Genomic DNA, 21,917 nt, shown 5'->3' on the forward strand with positions numbered 1-21,917 from the left:
AAGCTGTGCCGTGTGTTATTATTAATGGAGGGAGGCATAGTGGAAATAAAACAGTGGTGTCCATGTAGAATAAAAACATAACATATATACTGCAAACTTTATTAAGACCAAACATACTTCACTTATTTCCATACATATTGTAACGGGCTGTGTATACCTGTGGCTGTTGAGTTGTGTTCAGTAAGTTAGGCTGCGTGTATGGGGTGACGCCTGGGGGGGTGCGTTGTTAGAGGCTTGAGCCTGTCAGTCATGGCAGTTGCCATGGCGATGGGGGCACGAAAGAAGTAGCTAATGTTAATGTTATAGGCTGCTGTGCTTGCCTGGTTTTATTGTTTTTTTGCCGTTGGCTACGCCACAGGAGCCTTGTTCCAGATTAGGAATAAAGTCCAGCAAAACCAGTTGCTTCGTGTTTCATTGTTCCGGTCACTACAATATTCTTTCCATTTACGCCATTTCGCTATGGAATGGACGAAAATGAAAAGGAGTCATTCATGTTCATGAACACACTCAAATCACAAGGCTACTGTATAGTATGCAGTACTCAAACCAGCTGCATTCTCCGCTCTGTGATCTGTGACCCTGGGAGACCAAAAAGCCCATCAAGTGCAAACAATGAGATGCTAATGGGTTTGTATGGTTTACCTGGCCTAAGCGTGCACTACAGTAAATACCTGCATAACAAAGGGCTTCCAAACGCTCGTCTCTGCAGCTCTATGTCGCACAACAACAACGAGCCCTCCCCTCCAAATAAACTGTTAATTAAAAATAAACCATCGCTTGTATCTGCAGGTCTGACACACAGGCCTGGCAGCCCTGAGACGTCCGAACCGTTTTTTGTAACTTTTTTAAGGGTTAGTTTGTTGTTTACATGCAGATAAACGAGAGAGAGAGGCGCGAACACAAAGAGAAGAGAGACCTCCTGTAATTATGCAAAGACTAGGGTGGCCCTAGATTAGTCGCGCCAATCCAAACAGCTGATTGCGCCAATGCCGGCCGGCATTAGCGCGATCAGCTGTTTCTCTGAGTAAACAAAGGCGCTGTCCCAGGTGGAAGCGGCATTTAAAAAACATCACCAAGAAAAACCACGAGAAAAACATGACAAAAGCACAAAACTCTCTAAACTGCTATAGAGATCAGGACTCCCGGAGTTCAGTGAAGAAAACAAAAACGAACAAAAAGAGAAAAAGTAAAAAAAGTAAAAAAGCGACCTGAGAGGCTGGAACAGCTTTGCAAATAGATTAATGGTGATATTTTTTTATCGCCCGATAAGAGTCTCACGTTAACGCAGCACGTTTACGCCGATAACGGCCCACCGCTAGTAAAGACCGAACAGCCTAGATGTTGTTGATTTGTGAATGCTGACATGTTAGATATAAACACCTTAAATTTAATTTCAATTCATGAACACGCTCAAATCATACGGCTACTGTACAGTATGCAGTAGTCAAACCAGCTGCATTTTCCGCTCTGTGATCTGTGACACTGAGAGACCAATAAGCCTGTTACTGTAAGCGCAACAAAAGGTTGAGCAACGAGAATGCTAACGAGGTGTGTAAGCTACGTCTCTCCAGGTAGAACAACTGTAAAAAAGTTCTGTGAGAGAAGCGCCCTCTCTGGTCATACCCTTAATTACACGAATGGGTGGAGTGTTAAGTAGTAGTAGTTAAAGTAAAAAATAGACACGCCCGGGAGAAGGAGGGGGGTCTCTCCTTTCCCGGGACTTTGCAGGGAACCGGCTGGAACTCAGCTGGAAGACGGCTGCCATTCAGCTGGCGTTCAGCTTGAACGGGAACTTTTAAGTTGCTACTACTGTATAGGGCTTCTTTGAGGAGGCAGCTACTCCACTAAGTGTGTACTTCTAGCTGCCTTTGGCATCTTTCACTGACAGTTGGTGTGTCTGTTGACCTTTTGCCAGTTTTAGGCAGGTGTGAAGAAATGAATCAATTCACAAAATGCAAAGTGAGTAAACAAAAGAAAAAGCTAAATCAAATCAATATTTGGTGTTACCCTTTGCCTTCAACAGCATTATTTCATATAGGTACACTTATAGGTACACACACAAAGTCAGGGATTTTGTAGGATTATAGTCAGCTGTATGATCAGCCAATTATATCAAACAGGTTCTAATAATCATCAATTTTACATGTAGGTTGAAACACAGTCATTAACTTAAACAGAAACAGCTGGGTGAGAAACAGCCTAACTCTGCTACCAAGGTGAGGTTGTGGAAGACAGTTTCATGTCACTGATCATACACAAGACTGCACAGGAACAAGACACAAGGACACAAAGACATGTACTGCATCAGCGAGTTTTCTCTCAGACAAAATTTTCAAAGCAGACTGGGGTTTCAAGATGTGCTGTTCAAGCTCTTTTAAAGAAGCACAAAGAAATAGGCATGTTGAGAATTGTAGGTGCAGTGGCCAGCCAAGGAAACACATCACACATCAAGCTTATTTCCCTTTAAAATCGGAAGATGTCCGGCAGTGCCATCAGCTCAGAACTGGCAGAAACAGAAAGGTCCACCCATCTGGAGAAGTCTGGCAGCCAAAAGGCCATCCTCTGACATGGAAACAAGGCCAATGGACTCAACTGTGCACAAAAAGATAGGAACTGGACAAAAATGCACACCATCAGTCCAGAACACCTCATGAAAATCTGAAATATTTGGTTGTAGCAGAAAACAATTTGTTTGCTGAAAGGCTGGAGAGCGGTGCACTAGTGTCAGTGCAGGCAACAGTGAAGCATGGTGGAGGTTCCTTGCAAGTTTTATTGGGCTGGATTTCTGCAAATGAAGTTGGAGATTTGGTCAGGAATACAGAAATACAGGCATGTAATACCATCAGGGAGGTATTATTGGTATGATTGGCCCCAAATGTATTCTGCAGCAGGACAACAGCTGCAAACATCACTACAACTCAGCTATTAATTTTGCAGAGCCATATTCCAACTGGGACGGGTTATCTTAATTTCCAAATGTTGACCCATCTGTCATCTGTCATCTATACTGTACATAAACGGAAAGTTGAAACCCTGAAAATGATTTGTAAATTTAAACCACTTTGTAAATAAATAGAAATATTACCTCTTACATATTATGAATTATTATGGATAGTTTATTTGCAAACGCATATGCAATTTGTTTTTTGAAAAGTCTTGGTCCTACTCTGAGCCAGTGCGGGGGGCAGTAATGTATTACAGTTATAGAATTACTGTCACCTCGAACATGTAGTCTGATAAAAATTTCAGAAATAATATTGCATTCACCCCTTGTAACTTATTAAAACTTTACTTTTGTTGTCATGCCTCTACTGATTTTAAAATACAATTATCCAATCACATCCCAAAATTCATTTTCATAATCACTGTGCAATACCTGTACATTATAATTTATTTATCCACTGTTTACATTTAGTCTGTTGTACATAGATATGTACATGCTATGTCATATCCACCTCATGTACAGAACACAACTGTTTGTAGAAACCATATTTATTACACCACTTGCACCATTCCATTATCATTTACCCAGTGTACAAATGTCTATAGATAGATCTTCATGTCCATATATATCTATATTTATGCAAATATATATACCATTTAAATATGTATATAGTTATTTTTTATGTTTTATGTTTTTTATGTTAAGTTTGCTTCTACCTGTCATGTCCTTTGTCTTTTAAACTGTACTTATGTCTATACCTGTATGTACAATTGAGATCAAAGTGAACTGGAGTCAAATACCTTTTGTGTGTACACACACCTGGCCAATAAAGCGATTCTGATTCTCATTGTATGTGTAATTCACCAAGCAGCAAATTAGCCTGGAAGATGGAAACACTTACATTCATTAGCTGAAAATATTCCCATTACTTTGATTTTGTCAGGACAAAAATGACAAGAACATAGTTGTCAAGTGTAAAATGACAGAGGACCATTGCAATACTTAACACAGCAAAGCTGCTGACTTGGAATTGAGATGTGCTGCAGAGAAAAACGAAGTGTTGAGTAAGTGTTAAAGGTAGAGGAGCAATCGAAAGAGAAAGAGGAACACAGTACTGTCTACATCAGATCTCACAGCTGTTTTGCAAGGGGAAAATTAAATCAACTGTAAATATTATGGTAATTTCAAAGTTCGCTACAGCTAAAGTTGTTATAGGGCTGTGAACTTTACTATGCATACCAAACAATTTACAACAGGACAAAGCTTGGATGAGGTGTCTGTTAAAGGAGCTTAGTCCATTACTGAAGCTACTGAGGTATTTAACGTGGAGTAACCTGGTTAATGCGCCTCTCGCTATTGTTCGTTTGCTTGTGGTGGTTGAGTAAAAGTCCAGACAATCTTTAGTTTATTACGTCTTAGCGCCACAGCGGTCAAAAACCATTTGCCCTTCTGGGTAAACACCTGACAACAACAGTGATATTGCTTCCTATATACACCTGAGCCCCTAGGTGACAGCACAGCGACACTACACACACACAGCTTGAACTATACTTTAAAATAGACACCTATTACAACATATGTGGCTCCTATAGTGTCCAAAATAATAATGTACCAATGTCCAGAACCTACGGTGGCCCTGAAGTGCAAAACACAACAGCAAATTCAAAAAACACAATAGCAAATCTATTAACACAACAGCAAATCGAATAACAACAGCAAATCAAATAACACAATAGCAAATCGAATAACACAATACTAAGCTACACAAGCTACTTCTGGGGTGATTTTCAAGTTCTTTTACTGCACCTGCACCTTGCAGATGCAGATGTAGTCGGGCACTAGAAGTAGGTAGCTGGGAACATGTAGAATAAGAATCAGGTGGCGTTGTCAGAAAACAATTTGATTTGTTTATTTAATGACTTTTCTAAATCTGCATATGTATCTTAGAAAAGAAGTTATTATTTGATTTCTGAGTTTCCGAGGTGCATGTGAAGGCACCATGAAGCGCTCACACGCTTTACCGTACAAACCGATGCAGTCAGGCACTAGATTTTAAAGTGTAGATAGCGTTACCGCAGTACTGTATAATATTGAAGTTATTGATTAATATTCCTAATAAAAATTCCCAGAAATTATGAAAAGTCCTAGTAAACACTAATGTTGGTGTGGCTCCGAGGATGGCTCATTTTCATGAACTGAATGAATGAATGAATGATTAGGTTGTAGCTCGTTGTGATGAACGTTAGGTTGTAACTCGTTGTGATGAACATTAGGTGGTAGCTCGTTGTCTGTCTTACTACGGTTGAAAATATGCGTGTTTTGTGTTTTAACAACATTTCGAGACGAGATAATTACGAGATAAAGTGTCTAATTTATTTACTTTTTTTATCCAGTGAATGCAATGCGCTTCCGTAGTATCGCGTCATATCCATGTCATGCATCAAAATATTCTTTAATAGCAGCGGGTACGTTGTCACTAACAGCGCTCATATTTTGAAAACATGTAAGCCATGTCTTTCCAGTTCAAAGGACCACCAGTCCAATCTGCAACAATTCATGTCGCCCAAGGGTACCTACCCTTTCCGTTTTGAATTTGCTAATGTGTTATTCGATTTGCTATTGTGTTATTCAATTTGCTGTTGTGTTATTCGATTTGCTATTGTGTTATTCAATTTGCTGTTGTGTTATTTGATTTGCTGTTGTGTTATTCGATTAGCTGTTGTGTTATTTGATTTGTTGTTGTGTTATTTGATTTGCTGTTGTGTTATTCAATTTGCTGTTGTGTTATTTGATTTGCTGTTGTGTTATTTGATTTGCTATTGTGTTTTTGAATTTGCTGTTGTGTTTTGCACTTCAGGGCCACCGTAAGCACCACTCAAACACAGCTTCTCATTAAAAGATTTTTCTGTATTTTTTATATTGTCTACATTGTAGATTAAGACTGAAGCAGACAAAATTCTGAGATATGGACATGGAATACACCTTTTACACAGCAGCCATTTTGACATGGAATAGTAGGGTTAATGTAGGTGTTACCAGTGGTACTAAATAAGGTTCTGTTTCACTTATTGCAGCAGAGACCTCAAGTGAGTCAACATGGACCATAGCAGCACCCTGACTCTGTTTAACCTGAGTGGAACTTAGTGTCATTAATTCATTTACTATTTCAGGTCAGAATGGCTGCTGTCAAAAGGTATATTATGTGGTCAACAAAAAAAAAGTGCAAAAAAAGGAAAATGTGTTTCAAGTAGCCACATTTTGCTTTGATGAGAGATTTGCAAGCTCTGTTTCCATTTACAGTATACTGAGCACTTGTTGGCTGCTTTTCCGTCATTCTGTGGTCCAACTCATCCCAAACCACATCAAAAAGCCCTTACATACATTGTCATTTTATCATTCATTATAATTGTACGTATATGTGTTGTATATGTTTGTGTTGATTTGTTCTGTACACGTAACATCCATTGCACGTCTGTCCGTCCTGGGAGAGGGATCCCTCCTCTGTGGCTCTTCCTGAGGTTTCTTCCACCTTTTTCCCTGTTAAAGGTTTTTTGTGGGCAAGTTTTTCCTCACTCGAACCGAGGGTCTAAGGACAGAGGGTGTCACTCCCTGTACAGATTGTAAAGCCCTCTGAGGCAAATGTACTTTGTGACTTTGGGCTATACAAATAAAATTTGATTTGATTTGATTTGATTTGACATAGACTGTCCTGTATTACATAAAGCAAACAATGTATAATGGTTCACCAAATGACGCTCCCAAACAAGCACAGACGAGTACAAACGGGATGGGATGGCGTGTCACTGCAGAGTGCTATGGTAGCCATGCTGTGAAGTGTCCCTTGAATTTTGACTAAATCGGCAACAGTGTCATCATACTTCATGGTGCAAACCACACAGAGCTACTTTCCTTTAACCTCTGCATTTCAAAAAACATCAAAAATCTCAACAGATCAAAGTTCATATTTTCACGAGTATAACATCCATTCCTTGTGTTTCTTAGTCCAAGCAGTTTCATTTTTTTTTCATACCTCCGTTATTTTGTATACAAGTGTCTGTATGCTACTGAAAATTCAATTTCCTTGAGAGAGTCATCCCAAAGGGATCAATAAAGTGCAGTCTAAGTCTCTAAGTCTAAGTCTTCTTCTTGTTGTTGTTCTCCCTCAGTAGTGGTTTCTATGCAGAAATTCAACAATGAAGACCTGATTCACACAGTTTCAACAGTTCATGTAGAGACGTGTCTGCTACTTGAACCCTGTGAAGCATTTATGTAGGCTCTAATCTGAGATCCCATTGCTGAGAGACAGTTTCATCCAGGTGTTTGATAGTTTTTGTATCTGCCCTTGACCGACCATCATGTCTTGGACTGTTGATTTGCTTCACTTAGTTGAGCAGTTCTTGTCATAATATGGACTTGACTACAACAGTTGAATGGAGCTAGTTATTGTATGCCTACAGTACCTCTGAAGAATTCAAATGATGATCAAACACATTAAGAAGGCAAGAAATCCCAATAATTAACTTTTAACTCATGAAGCTTATTGAATGTCAAGAGTGAGCAAAACTGTCATTAAAGCAAAAGAAATGTGTTTGTCACATAATTCCATGTTGTTGTTCCAGGTGTTATTTCATATGATGTCTTTTGTGATTATCTCATTAATTTTTTTATTTGCTCTAGCAGCCAGAGGGATATGCTGTAATTTAAATTTCATTAAATAATATAACAATCCAATCTTTTCAATAAGAACAGAAAGGTACTATATATTGTATTTTGTGATTGGAAAATGTTTTACACCATTAAATCAAATAACCACAGAAACATGCCCTATACAGGTCATACAAATACTTTTAACAGGTCACATGAGCCAGCCTATTCATATGTTGTGAGCATTGTTGGGAATGCTTTCTATAATGACAGAGGAGACCTTTCTAAAGACTGGAAATGGTCATAACCTCTGCATTCTATAGGCTTCAATAGATATTTGCCAAGTAAGGTGTTCTGTGTGGGGGGTGGACTGATTCTTTGCGTTTGGTCAGGTATAAAAGGAAAGAGTTAAACCAGGTAGGCATGCAGTTCAGGAACAAGAGCAACAGCACATCTGTAGCCATGAGCAACACCGACATGAACATGAGGGGCAAGGTAATTTAAAAAATATTTTTGTAATAAGCATTATTTATTCTTTACAAAATTAGTTGACCTTATTTATCTCACGTTTAGTTTTCCAATCATTACAATTATCTCTTTTTCAGGTCATCTTCTACGAGGACAGGAACTTCCAGGGTCGCTCCTGGGAGTGCATGAGCGACTGCTCTGACTTTTCCTCCTACCTGAGCAGATGCCACTCCTGCAGGGTGGAGAGTGGCTGCTTCATGGTCTACAACCGTCCCAACTATATGGGCCACCAGTACTTCATGAGGAGGGGCGACTATGCTGACTACATGAACATGTGGGGATGGTCTGACTGCATCAGGTCTTGCCGTATGGTCCCCATGGTAGGCATAAAACAATATCCATATACCATATATTTATAGTTTTCTTCCTTGTCAACCACTACAAAACATGATATAATGATATTAATTTGTTTTTGTTTTCTCCAAATAAACAGTACAGAGGCCAGTACAGGATGAGGATCTACGAGAGGGAGAACTTCGGTGGTCAGATGTATGAGATGATGGACGACTGTGACAACATCATGGACCGTTACCGTATGAACAACTGCATGTCCTGCAACGTGATGGACGGCCACTGGCTGATGTACGAGCAGCCCCACTATAGAGGCAGGATGATGTACTTCAGGCCTGGAGAGTACAGGAACTTCATGAACATGGGCTGGAGCGGCTCCAGGTTCATGAGCATGAGGCGTGTCATGGACTCTTGGTATTAAATGTTCTCAGACTCTATGAAATACCACCAAATAAAGTAATTACTGCACTACCTTTTGACTTTTATCAATTCAATTCAATATTTGATTTTTGAGAATGGAGGTAGACACATAAAGTGAGAAATATTGAGAAGATTTACAGGTGAGAATAGATACATAAATAAAATTTTAAAAAACACCCTTAAGATGGTGTTGATCCATGCAGATCATATGGTAATGATATCAGTAAAAGTAAATTAATATTACAAAACAAATTAATTTGTTCAAACACAGGTGGGGCAATGGTGCCATGGTCAGTAACCTCCTAGTCTCACAGCAAGACAGTTACTGGTTTGAACCTCAGCTGGGGTCTTTCTTTGCATGTTCTCTGGGTACTCCACAGCCCAGAGACTCTAAATTGCCCGTTTGGTGACCTGTCCAGGGTGTACCCCACCTCTTGCCCTCATATTCATATAGATCAGATCTAGTCTGCCCTTTTTTAAAAGATACTTTAAAAGACACTTCCTTGTTGTTCTATGTCACAGCGTAAAAGACCAAAAAGAAAAAAGAAAAATGGATGTTCGGCAGACTTAAAGCGCAGTCAACGAATGGACAAAAGTTACTGAAGGGATATTTTCTTTTTTTAACCAATCAGTGGATGTATCTATGACGCATTCTAGCCAATCAAAGGACTCTGGGGTCTTGTGGGGGAGGGACAACAGAGAGAGAGAGCTGTGGGTGTAGAACAGAGTGCAGGGGGAAGGGAGCACACAGAGCAGAGTGACAGAGGACCCAGAGTGACTGCAGAGTGACAGAATAACTCCATAAATACTATTTCTATTGAATGACAGGTTCCCCTCAACTTTCCTGGAGGGTCTTTGCTTTACTAAGTGGCATGCCTGAGGAAAATGAGGCAAAAACACACGGGACCTTTTTTATTGAAAGGGCATTATTTTATTGTTCTTCACATATTGGTTGAAAAATCATATTTTCATTCAAAAATTCTTCAGTAGTACCGTTTGAGGTGTGATTTTGAGTAAAAAATTACAAATCTAGTTTTCCTTTTTCTTTTTATTCTTTAGTGTATTGTAGATTTTTCACTCATGCTTCCCCTACTGTATAAGCACATTACATGAATACCTATGTTCTCCTGAATCTATAGATACCAAACACATGGTACATTAAGTATTGTTTATACGACCCAAATGTAGTAAAAACAAGCTTAAAATGGCTTAGTCCCCAGAGGGTTAAACTCATCAACTCAGAGTTCAGACTGTGTGTGTGACCCCTGAATGAATAAATGTATTAACATAACTTTGTATCTGTCTCCTATGTCTGGATTTCATGTTCATTGGTCAGTCTGAACTAGTAATAATGGCCCGGCGCAACATTTGGTCCCTTTTTTTCACAAATCCAAGGTGGTAACCCTATTTGAGTCATAAGTCGTGCGAGCGTAAACACATCTGCATGAGTAAATTGTTTCGTGTCACACACGCAGATTTCAACTGCCATTACAAAATGTGACAAAACAACTTGTGAAACTGATTATACATTTTTGATTTAATTGAAATGAATCTTACCAATGTGATAGTTGGAGCTGCGCTGAATATGAGAATGGGTTGAGCTGACGCTTGCAGTTGCTATGGAAACTGCCACCCGTCTAAATAAAAAACATAAAGAAGCCTTGCATAAAATGAAAATAAAAACCAGAAAAATAATTTACTGACTAAATAAAATGAATCTGAATGAATAAATACATTTTGACAAACTTCAATACATTCAAAACAACCCACATGATACACATTTCTGGAAGCTGTAATCAGCAGAAAACTGAAAAAGCACCCATGTGAGGGGCTGATGAAAATATTCCGCCTAGTAATGTTTGTCCATTCATTGACTGTGCTTTCAGTCTGCCGAACATCTATTTTTCAATTGGTCTTTTATGCGGTGGCATAGAAGAACAAGGAAATGTCGGACAGACACAAACCGTATATCTCCGTCTTCAGTGTCAGAATCTCAGGAAAACAGTGCAAATCACATCTCTCTATCATAAACCGTTTTAGAGATATTCACAGATATGTAAAATTTACAAGGTGGATTAGGCGGGTCTGCCCTCTCCGTCCCCAGACGGTTAAATAGCTACAGAAGCATGGGAACCTTTCTGGACTACAAAACGAAGGAAATCAAATAAAGTTTTTACATTTCCCCTGAAAAAACAGGACAAATTGTGTCCCGGGAGAGATTTTTTCCCCTCGGGACAGCTGATGAAAAAGGAGAACAATTCTGGGAAAAACGGAACGGGTGGCAACACTATACTCAAATATAACGCCATAAAGCAGTTCTTCCGTTTCATGGTGGGTGACAACAAATAACCACTATGTTACGTGCTTAGAAACGTAGGTGCTGATTGGCCAAAGAGGCGTCCTGTGTATCTGTGCTCAATTGCTCTGCCTCAACTAACCATATTTTTTGTCATTGAAAATTGAATTTGAATAGTGAAAACTGAATGTTCAGTTCCAAACTAATAAATTCAATTCCAAATTACAATTCAGATTTAGTTTTTCAATGCAATGATTCAAATTGAACGATACAAATTCAAATTATGTTATTCAAATTCAGTTTTTTAATGCAATTATTCAAGTGAAGCAATTCAAATTCAAATATAAGTGATTCAAAATCAGTTGGCACATATTTCACCCCAGAAAGGTTAACACAGCTTTCTCAAGTATCTTAGAGAGAAAGGGAAGGTTTGATATAGGTCTGTAATTGGCTAAAGCCTCTGGAACATGAGTGGGCTTTTTAAGAAAAGATACGATGATGATAATATGATAATATAGACAGAATACAAAGATTAGTCATATCCAATGAAGTGCTAACGAGAGGTAACTAGAGGTACAGTGTAATAATTAAAATGGCTGTGTTGTTATGTGAGTTTATAAAAAAAAAGAACTAATAGAGTACTATTGCCACCCTACAAAACGTGTAATAGCAATAAAAATAATATTCTGTATACAAACAACTACAACCAATGCAAAAACAGGATTAAATATTGATTCACTCATTAAAATAATAAATATGAGGAACACAAAAAAATAAGTTGTAATATTTCCTGTAACCCTTTAAAAATAACAAAGAAAGGCTAAATTTGGACGGGGAGAATCTTCATTAGAACAAATAAAGCATAATGTGTTTATGTTGTTGTAATTCCATGACTAAGAGACTGTGTATGTATTAAGTGTGTTCATTTATTAATGACAATGGAGAAAATTATATGATAGAAGGAAGCAGACGTATTTCAAGGGATATAGCTATCTAGAAATATGGCCAAGTTTATTAGCTGACCAAAACCATGTCGACAACCCAGAGTTGAGACCAGGAAGCAGAGCTGCAGTCTTACATGTTTCTCTGCGCCTCCATTAGAGCAGCTGCCCACCCAGTCCTTTAGTATAGAGACTGTGCCTGTCCCCTGTCCACCTACATTATTTAAAAATAAAACAAACAGAAGAGGAGTTTATCATAAAAACTTAATAAAAATTAAATCAACATCTCCAACAATCCAAAAAAAGAGAATTAAATGTGGACTCCTGAATATCAGGTCTTTGTCCTCTAAAGCTGTCTTAGTCAATGAATTAATATCTGATTATGATATTGATTTGTTCTGTCTCACTGAAACCTGGCTGCAGGTGGATTAATATGTTAGCTTAAATGAATCCACTCCTCCCAGTCATTGTAATACTCCTGTAATATTCCTCGAAGTACTGGTCGAGGTGGTTGAGTTGGTGCCATATTTGACTCAAGTCTATTAATAAATCCTAAACCTAAACTAAATTATAATTCATTTGAAAGCCTTGTTCTTAGCCTCACTCACCCAACCTGGAAAACATCACAGCCATTTTTATTTGTTACAGTATATCGAGCTCCAGGTCCTTATTCTGAATTTTTATCTGAATTTGCAGAATTTGCATCAGGCTTGATTCTTAAAACATATAAAGTAATTATTGTAGGTGATTTTAACATTCATGTGGACAACCATAATAATAGCGTTAATCCCGTTATTACATTCAATAGGCTTCTGTCAGAATGTAAATAAACCGACTCATTGTCTGAACCACACTCTTGATCTTGTTCTTTCATATGGCATTGAAATTGATCATCTAATAGTCTTCCCACAGAATCCTCTTCTGTCTGATCATTTTTTAATAACCTTTGAGTTCATATTACCGGACTATAAGCCTTTGTGCAGAAACTCCTACAGCAGATGTTTATCTGATAGTGCTGTAGACAAATTTAAGGAAGTGATTCCTTCAGCATTGAATTCAATGCCATGTCTAACTGTAACAGAGGACTTGTCTGCTTCCTTTAGCCCCTCACAAACAGGGGCGGACTGGGACAAAAAAATCAGCCCTGGCATTTTGGACCAGACTGGCCCACAACATTTGATAACACACCTTTTCAGTCTTTTCGGTGCAACTGTGCAAGTCTTTAAAACAACATACCTTGAGCCATGCAATGACTTAACAGGAATCAGTGAGAGTGGACACATTAAATACTTTCAAACTTGTCATTTATTAACACTTTAAAAATACACTGCACTACTCAATCACAGTAAGAGAATAGTGATGAGAAATGATGGATCAGATCTGTGGGGTGAGTTTAAAAAAAAAAAAAAAAAAAAAAAAAATATATATATATATATATATAATATATATATAATATATATATATATATATATATATATATATATATATATATTATGGCATGCCGTTCAGGAATTAAACCTTTGAATATATTGATGAAGTCTGAAATATTGAATGAAACTTTGAAATATTGAATGACCTTGAATATTGGAATGAAACTTTGAATATATGGAGTGAACCTTGAATATATTGAATGAAGTTGAATATATGGAATGAAACTTGAATATATGGAGTGAACCTTGAATATATTGAATGAAGTCTGAATATATTGAATGAAACCTTGAATATATTGAATGAAGTCTGAATATATGGAATGAAACTTTGAATATATGGAGTGAACCTTGAATATATTGAATGAAACTCTGAATATATTGAATGAAACCTTGAATATATATAAAGAAACTTCACTGACGCCAGACTTCACGGCAGTGCCTGCAGCCATCTTGTGTAACAGTCTGTAAAAGCGAGACAATGAGTCAGGCCGCCCGCAATCTAGTTGCAGCGATATTAGCATGAGGACATGATAAATACATTGCGAATGCGTGCCGAAATCCTCCCGAAAAAGCTAAATTTTTACCGTGGCAGGCCTACAACAGGCATAAAGTTTCGCCATAATCTCATTATGCATTTGTCTGTCTGTCCGCAGTCCGCTGTGTGAGTAGCTTGCCCAAGCTGACAATGTGTCGGGGATCATAAAATACGTTTAATACTAAACTAAATATTCAGCCTGCATTGGTCTATGAATGTGGGTGATGCTTATTGTATCTAAACAATTTATGAAGAGCTTCTCTTTCAGTTCATGAAATCCCTGTAGCCGCAGCAGCTTCTCCAGTCCCGGAGAAGTGCCGCGTCAGAGAGCAGTGCCATAACGCACGGCCATTCACTGTGTTTTACCTTCATTAAATGACCTGAAAACTATATCAAGCTAACCATACAGTGTCTTGGACCCTTTTTGTGTATGGGTGGAGATTGTACACTGAGTCAGGGTCGGACTAGGAACAAAATCCGGCCCTGGCATTTTTCTCGAGACCGGCCCATCATTGGAGCCATCTGGGTTTCGCTCGGTAGCCTAAGCAACCGCTCCTATGCGAAGGCTCGCTGCAGGTTCGACTCCCGACTCCCTGTGCGGCCCTTTTCCGCATCTTAACTCGGATTTTCTCTGCTCCTCCTTTCTGTCAGGCTTTTAGTTTTGTGGGTAGACTTCCTGTTTTATTTTGGTTTCCCTCACTTCCTTTTTGTGTTTCTGTCCTGGTGTCTTTACTCCCTGTGATTGCCCATTGTTTTCACCTGTGTCTCGTTTGCTCCTCCCCTCATGTGTATTTAAGCCTGCCTCTCCCTGTGTGTCCTTGTTATTGTCTTCTTCCTTGTGAGTAGTTCTCTGGCGTTTCTCTAATCGATTCCTCGTGTACCACCCTGTTTGTTTCTTCGACCCGTTTTTGCCTAGCGTCCTGTACCTCTGCCTGTCTGCTCCGTTTTCTGGATTTTTGACCCTTGCCTGTTCTCGGACTTTCTTCCTGCCTCGTGATTTTGTACTTCTGCCCCGCTGACTGCCTTTTGTGTACCGAATCCGGACTGTCAATAAACCGCCTTACTACACCTGTCAGTCTCTGATCTGCTCTGTGGTCCAGTTGTCTGTCTGAACCTGACCAGTACAATCTAACCAGACCATGGACCCCGCAGATTCAGAGGCTGTCCGCGAAGCACTGAAGACTCGGGGCCAGTGGCTTCGTGTGCAGAAGAACAAATGGCTTCTTTGAAAGGAAGTAGCCGAGTCAAGCAAGCCAGGAGGGCATTACTATGTTAGCTTCCAGCTAAGCCAGCTGAAGTCGCCAGCGTCAAGGAAATCTTCAACACCCTCCAGCGACTGTGCGGCTGCATCTCCTGAATATTCATTTACAGCTGTCTAGACCTGAGAGGTTTTCTGGTGAGTCTGGTGACTGCAGGCCGTTCATTACCCAGTGCGAGCTACATTTTGAGTTTCATGCAGCAGCCTTTCCCACTGATCGCAACAAGATAGCCTACATGATTTCGTTCATGTCTGATCGAGCCAAGGCCTGGGCTACAGCGGATGGAACGCGCGTTCGGCCATCTGTAATTCTCTGCCACTATTTTTAAAGACTCTTAAACAGATTTTTCAGACTGTTGCTCCGGGTCGAGAGGCCGCGAAGGCCTTGGTTTCTATGCGTCAAGGCAGGCGGAGTGTTATGGACTATGCCATTTCTTTCAGGACATTAGCAGCAGAGAGTGGATGGAACCAACCAGCTTTGGTGGATGCCTTTTTTAATGGGCTTTCGGAGCAGGTAAAGGACTTTCTGACTCCTCTTGACCTGCCTTCTGAGCTTGATGCGCTAGTGTCCCTAGCTTCCAAGATCGACAAGAGATTGCGGGACGTGACCGGACCGAACTTCCCTTCAGGTCAGCATCAGGCACCTACCCTTCTTGGAGGTCCTCGCCCAGACGCATTCCGGCTCCAATCTCACGACCAACCCCAGAACTGACACGGAGGAACCCATGCAGATTGGACGCACTCGGCTTACTCCCGAAGAACGCCTACAAAGACGCAACGAGGGTCGATGCATCTACTGCGCCCAGATGGGTCACTTCCTGGAGAATTGTCCCATTCGCCGGAGCACTTCCTCCCGTCCAACATCTGTGCTGGTATGTGCCTCCCCTAGTAAGAACAGATCCTGCCGGCAGCTTTCTCACGTCACACTCGCCTCAGAATCTCTGTCTCTCCCCCATACTGTTCTCATTGACTCTGGTGCTGATGCTAGTCTCATGGATGTAGACCTGGCCAGAAAAACTTACCTCTCGTCTGTTCCTCTAGACACCCCCGTGCCCGCCACTGCCCTAGATGGCCATGTGTGTATCTGGTTACCCACTGTACCTCTCCTGTAACTCTGATTTTTCCCGACTCTCACACCGAACGGATAACTTTCCACCTTTTTGAGGCACCGCAACATCCACTTGTGTTAGGTTTTCCTTGGCTAACTCTGCACAACCCTCACATAGACTGGGCCTCTGGCGAGGTTCTGTCATGGGGGGGCAACTGTAAGACGCGGTGTTTTTCAGGTCCTCCCATTTCCGGCCTGGAGGGGGTTTTCACCTCGCCCGAGGAGGTGGACGAAGAGGAGTTTCCTGATCTGTCCTCAGTTCCATCCTGCTACCTGGACCTTAAGCAGGTATTTAACAAGACCAAAGCCACTACACTTCCCCCTCACCGACCTTATGATTGTTCCATAGACTTACTTCCTGGTACCTCGCCCCCCGTGGCCGCTTGTACTCACTGTCGGGACCAGAGCGTAAAGCCATGGAGGAGTACATTGGGGCTGCTCTTAAGGCCGGGATTATCCGTCCTTCTTCGTCTCCTGCTGGAGCAGGGTTTTTCTTTGTGGGGAAGGACAAGACCCTCCGACCCTGCATCTACTATCGTGGACTCAACGACATTACTGTAAAGAACAGGTATCCCCTTCCACTCATTTCCTCTGGATTTGAACTCCTTCAGGGGGCCAAGGTATTTACTAAATTGGATTTACGCAATGCTTACCACCTGGTCCGCATCAGGGAGGGGGATGAGTGTAAGACTGCTTTTAACACTCCCACAGGACATTATGAGTATCTGGTAATGCCTTTTGGGCTCACCAATGCCCCTGCTGTGTTTCAGGCACTGGTGAATGATGTTCTTCGTGAGTACTTGAATAAGTTTGTCTTTGTCTATTTAGATGACATTCTGATCTTCTCGGTGCTCTCTCAGCGTTCCGAACAGGACAACAAGCTCCACCCTTGTGCCTTTTTGTCCCACAGGTTTTCGCCTTCGGAGAGGAACTATGATGTCGGAGACCGTGAACTGCTGGCCATTAAGCTTGCTTTGGAGGAGTGGAGGCATTGGCTGGAGGGGGCTGAGCATCCTTTCCTGGTCTGGATGGACCACAAGAACATTGAGTACACCAGGACAGCCAAAAGACTAAACCCTCGACAAGCCAGGTGGGCCCTTTTCTTCTCCCGATTCAATTTCTCCATCTCATATCGCCCCGGCTCAAAGACATTAAACCCGATGCCCTGTCCAGACTATTTAAGGGTGAAAGCGTTCCCAAGGAGACAGAGACAATAATCCCTGAGACGCTGGTGGTAGGTTGTGTCACCTGGGAGATAGAGGAGCGGGTCAACAGGGCCAACCAAGGGATTCAGGTTCCTCCAGAGGTACCACCCAACAAATTATCTGTCACCCCCGAGCTGTGGGGCCCTGTGATTACTTGGGCTCACACTTCTCTGATCTCTTGTCATCCTGGTTTCCGCAGAACTCTGACCCGGGTCGGGGAGAGGTTTTGGTGGCCTGGTATGAAGAATGATGTCCGTGAGTATGTGGCAACCTGCACACTGCCTGTGAGCAGAACAAGAGCAAGAACGTCCCCAGTGCTGGACTTCTCCAGCCCCTTCCTGTGCCTCAGCGGCCCTGGTCGGACATTTCCCTTGACTTTGTGACCGGGTTACCACCCTCAGAGGGTAACACTGTTGTACTCACAGTGGTTGACCGTTTCTCCAAGATGGTTCGGTTCATACCATTACCTAGCATTCCTTCTGCCAAAGAAACGTCAGAGGTGCTAATGTCTCATGTTTGTCGAGTTTTTGGATTTCCCAGGAATGTCCTGTCTGACCGGGGTCCGCAGTTTGTGGCTCAGTTCTGGGGGCATTCTGCCAACTCATGGGTGCCACAGTTAGTCTGACCTCGCGCCACCATCCTCAAACCAATGGGCAGACGGAGCGGTTAAACCAGGGCTGGAGAAGGGGCCCCGCCTGGTTCCCAGAATCCTGCATCTTGGAGCAAGTACGTCATGTGGGTGGAGTATGCTCACAACACACTCCCCAGCACTTCCGTGGGCATGTCTCCCTTCCAGTGTGTTTTTGTTTCCTGCACTTGAGAGGGAGGTCTCTGTTCCTTCCGCTCTTGCCTTGGTCCGCCGTTGCCGTCGGATTTGGGCTTGGGCTCGTCTGAACCTCCTCCGAGCTTCCCAGAGCCACAAAAAGTTTGCGGACAGGAGGAGGAGATGTGCACCACTCTATCAGCCGGACAACGGGTGTGGTTGTCCTAAACATTTACCGCTTAAGGTGGAGTCCCGTAAGTTGGCCCCTCGTTTGTCGGACCATTCCCTGTGTCAAAGGTTATTAACCCTGTGTCTGTGAGACTCAAACTTCCCAGGTCTCTGGGCCGCAAGTCCATTTTGGGCTGCTGGGCAAATGTTGCAAAGGCTACAAAATAACAAATACATACATACAAAAAAGCTGCACTGACATAACACTAGCAATGAACAAAATTATGTCATTTTAAAAAGTGTTATTTTCTTTCATTGTAGGCTAACTTACATTGTCTTTAGCCACCTAGCTACATAAAACAGCCCATTTTTTTCCAGGCCTAAATAGGAGCTTACCCAAGGACTACTAGTTGAACAAAGAAATTGAGAGTGCTAACTCTTCACTTTTCACTCACATTTTTGGTGAGTGTGGTGGCTTTAAATACGCCTAGGCTAGAATCTGGAATGTACAGACACCTGCAGGTGCTTCACATAACAAGACAAAATTAATCATTTTTAAAAGTGAGATTTTCTATCAGTTATGTAGCCTACATTGTCCCTACCACCTAGGCTACATTAAGAACTGCTATATTTGCAGGACAAAAAAGCAACTTAGCCAATTGGCCAGCCTAGTACTCACCCCACAAACAATAATAGTCTAATAAGAAATTAGAATGCTGCCCACTGACTTATTGTTATTGTTGGTGAATGGTGAACAAGTTTTTTCACATTAAAGACTATTTCGTTTAGATGGTGTAGCCTACAATGTCTTACAGTCAAATAACAACTATGCTCAGAACGTTTTTAGCTCATTTACCTGCATTAAACTAACCAAATTGGCCATAGGGCAATAGACAGAATTATTTGATTGACATTTTATCATATTCATCAAGTGGTTGTGGCTTTTCCTACTCGTTGCATTTCATACATTTTTGACAGTGTCCAGCTTCTAAGCAGGTTCAACAACATGCTCCTGTTGAATGCCACTGCAACCGGCACCACTGTCATCAGTGACGGGAGCTGATGAAGGCCCTGCTGTGGCAAACATATCAGTGATTTTGGCACACTTTGCAGCATCTGCCTGAAGAGCAAGCTTCTTTTTGTCGTGAGTTTTTTCTGCGCCACCTTTGCGTTTTTCTCTCCATCTCTAACTGATAACGTTTCACCTGCACACCGGCCACCAAGCCAAAAGGGGAGGTGTTTCATGATATGATTGGGCAGGCCCCCTGTCAGTCCGCGTGTAAGGGCCGGTAGTAAGGAAACAAAGTCTTGCGCAGCCTTTTTTTTTTTTGCCTGTAGGTGGACCAAAGCGAACGGGGTGGTTTGTTCAACAGTGTGTTTGGGCTGTGTGATCTACTGGTTATGGCCGGTCAGCCAATATTTTAAAATAAATAAATAAATAAAATTCCGGGACTTATCGGCCCAAATAGCATGTCGGCCCACCGGGCAAATGCACGGTATGCCAGATTATCAGTCCATGCCTGCTCACAAATAGATCATCTTGTTGATAGTACTACAGCTCATACGGACAACTCTGACTCTATTGCACCTCTGAAAAAGAAGATAATTAAACAAAGGCTAGCACCATGGTATAGCCAGCAGACTCGTAAATTAAAGCAGAGACACGTAAAATCTGAACGCAAATGGCGTGCCACTAAACTGGAAGATCTCATCTAGTCTGGCAAGTAATCTCAAAACATACAGTAAGGCTCTCCGTAATGCCAGAGCAGCCTACTACTCTTCATTATAGAGGAGAATAAGAACAACCCCAGGTTTCTCTTCAGCACTGTAGCCAGGCTAACAGAGAATCAAGCTCTACAGAACGATCTATTCTTTAGGTCTAAGTAGCAATGACTTTATGAGCTTATTTACATGATAAAATTATAATATTAGAGACAAAATCCATACCCCTTGCCCTCAACAGGCCTTGATCTGCATTCAGTACAGCAAGTTTGGAAACAGCTGTAAAACCTGATATGTATTTAGCAGTTTCTTCCCATTGACCTCATCAAATAACTAATCATTTCTGCAGCTAAGCCGTCAACCTGTCTCTTGACTCCATCCCAACCAGGCTGCTCAAGGATGTTTTACCTCTGTTAGCCCTTCTTTATTGGATACGATTAATCTGTCTTTATTACAGGATATGTACCACAGTCCTTTAAGGTAGCTGTAATTAAACCTCTTCTTAAAAAGCCCACCTCTAGAACCAGAGGTCTTAGCCAACTACAGGCCGATATCAAACTTCCCTTTCTGTCTAAGATACTTGAGAAAGCTGTAGCTGATCAGCTGTGTGACTTTCTCCATAACAATAGTCTATTTGGGATTTTCAGTCAGGATTTAGAGAGCATCATAGCACAGAGACCGCATTAGTCAAAGTTACAAATTACCTCCTAATGGCATCAGACAAAGGACATATCTCTGTACTTGTCTTTAGATCTTAGTGCTGCATTTGACACCACTGACCATCAAATTCTTTTACAGAGACTGGAACATCAAATTGGCATCAAAGGAACCGCCCTAAGCTGGTTTAAATCGTATTTCTTAGATTGATCTCAGTTTGTTCACGTCAGTGATGAATCCTCCATGCATACCAGTTTGTCATGGGTCCCACAAGGTTCTGTACTAGGACCACTTCTATTTAGTTTATATATGCTTCCTTGGGAACATTATTAGGAATCACTCTATCTCATTTTCATTGTTTGCTGACGACACCCAATTATATCTATCGATCAAGCCTGATGCAACCAATCAGTTAACTAAACTCCAAGCATGCCTTAAGGATATAAAAAGTGGATGACCAAAATTTTTGGTGTTCACGTAAATCTGAACGCAAATGGCGTGCCACTAAACTGGAAGAATCTCATCTAGTCTGGCAAGATAATCTCAAAACATACAGTAAGGCTCTCCTTAATGCCAGAGCAAATCAAATCAAATCAATTTTATTTGTATAGCCCAAAGTCACAAAGTACATTTGCCTCAGAGGGCTTTACAATCTGTACAGGGAGTGACACCCTCTGTCCTTAGACCCTCGGTTCGAGTGAGGAAAAACTTGCCCACAAAAACCCTTTTAACAGGGAAAAAATGTGGAAGAAACCTCAGGAAGAGCCACAGAGGAGGGATCCCTCTCCCAGGACGGACAGACGTGCAATGGATGTCACGTGTACAGGACAAATCAACACAAACATATTGTACAATGACTGATAAAATGACAATGAATTATAATGAATGATAAAAATGATTACAGTAATAGATATGGTAGTAATAATGACAGTAATAGAGCAGCCTACTACTCTTCATTAATAGAGGAGAATAAGAACAACCCCAGATTTCTCTTCAGCACTGTAGCC

The 21,917-nt window shown here is 41.3% G+C and overlaps 1 protein-coding gene across 1 annotated transcript; it reads left to right on the plus strand.

Annotated features, from left to right (window-relative positions):
• The first annotated feature begins 8,027 nt into the window (after positions 1 to 8,027).
• LOC109136593 (gamma-crystallin M2) lies at positions 8,028 to 8,878 on the plus strand. The gene is made up of 3 exons (XM_010754987.3): positions 8,028 to 8,083; positions 8,194 to 8,436; positions 8,550 to 8,878. The coding sequence occupies exons 1-3, from the start codon at positions 8,051 to 8,053 to the stop codon at positions 8,826 to 8,828; spliced, it is 555 nt and encodes a 184-aa protein (XP_010753289.1). The 5' UTR covers positions 8,028 to 8,050; the 3' UTR covers positions 8,829 to 8,878.
• Positions 8,879 to 21,917: the final 13,039 nt, after the last annotated feature.

The sequence above is a fragment of the Larimichthys crocea genome, chromosome XVIII (assembly GCF_000972845.2).
Source record: "Larimichthys crocea isolate SSNF chromosome XVIII, L_crocea_2.0, whole genome shotgun sequence".
Lineage (NCBI taxonomy): Eukaryota > Metazoa > Chordata > Actinopteri > Sciaenidae > Larimichthys > Larimichthys crocea.

Bases quoted from the DNA above. Each gene is read 5' to 3' on its own strand.
- LOC109136593 (XM_010754987.3), top strand. From the start codon at position 8,051: ATGAGCAACACCGACATGAACATGAGGGGCAAG. The intron at 8,084-8,193 runs GTAATTTAAAAA...TCTCTTTTTCAG, and splicing joins ACATGAACATGAGGGGCAAG to GTCATCTTCTACGAGGACAG. The intron at 8,437-8,549 runs GTAGGCATAAAA...CCAAATAAACAG, and splicing joins CTTGCCGTATGGTCCCCATG to TACAGAGGCCAGTACAGGAT.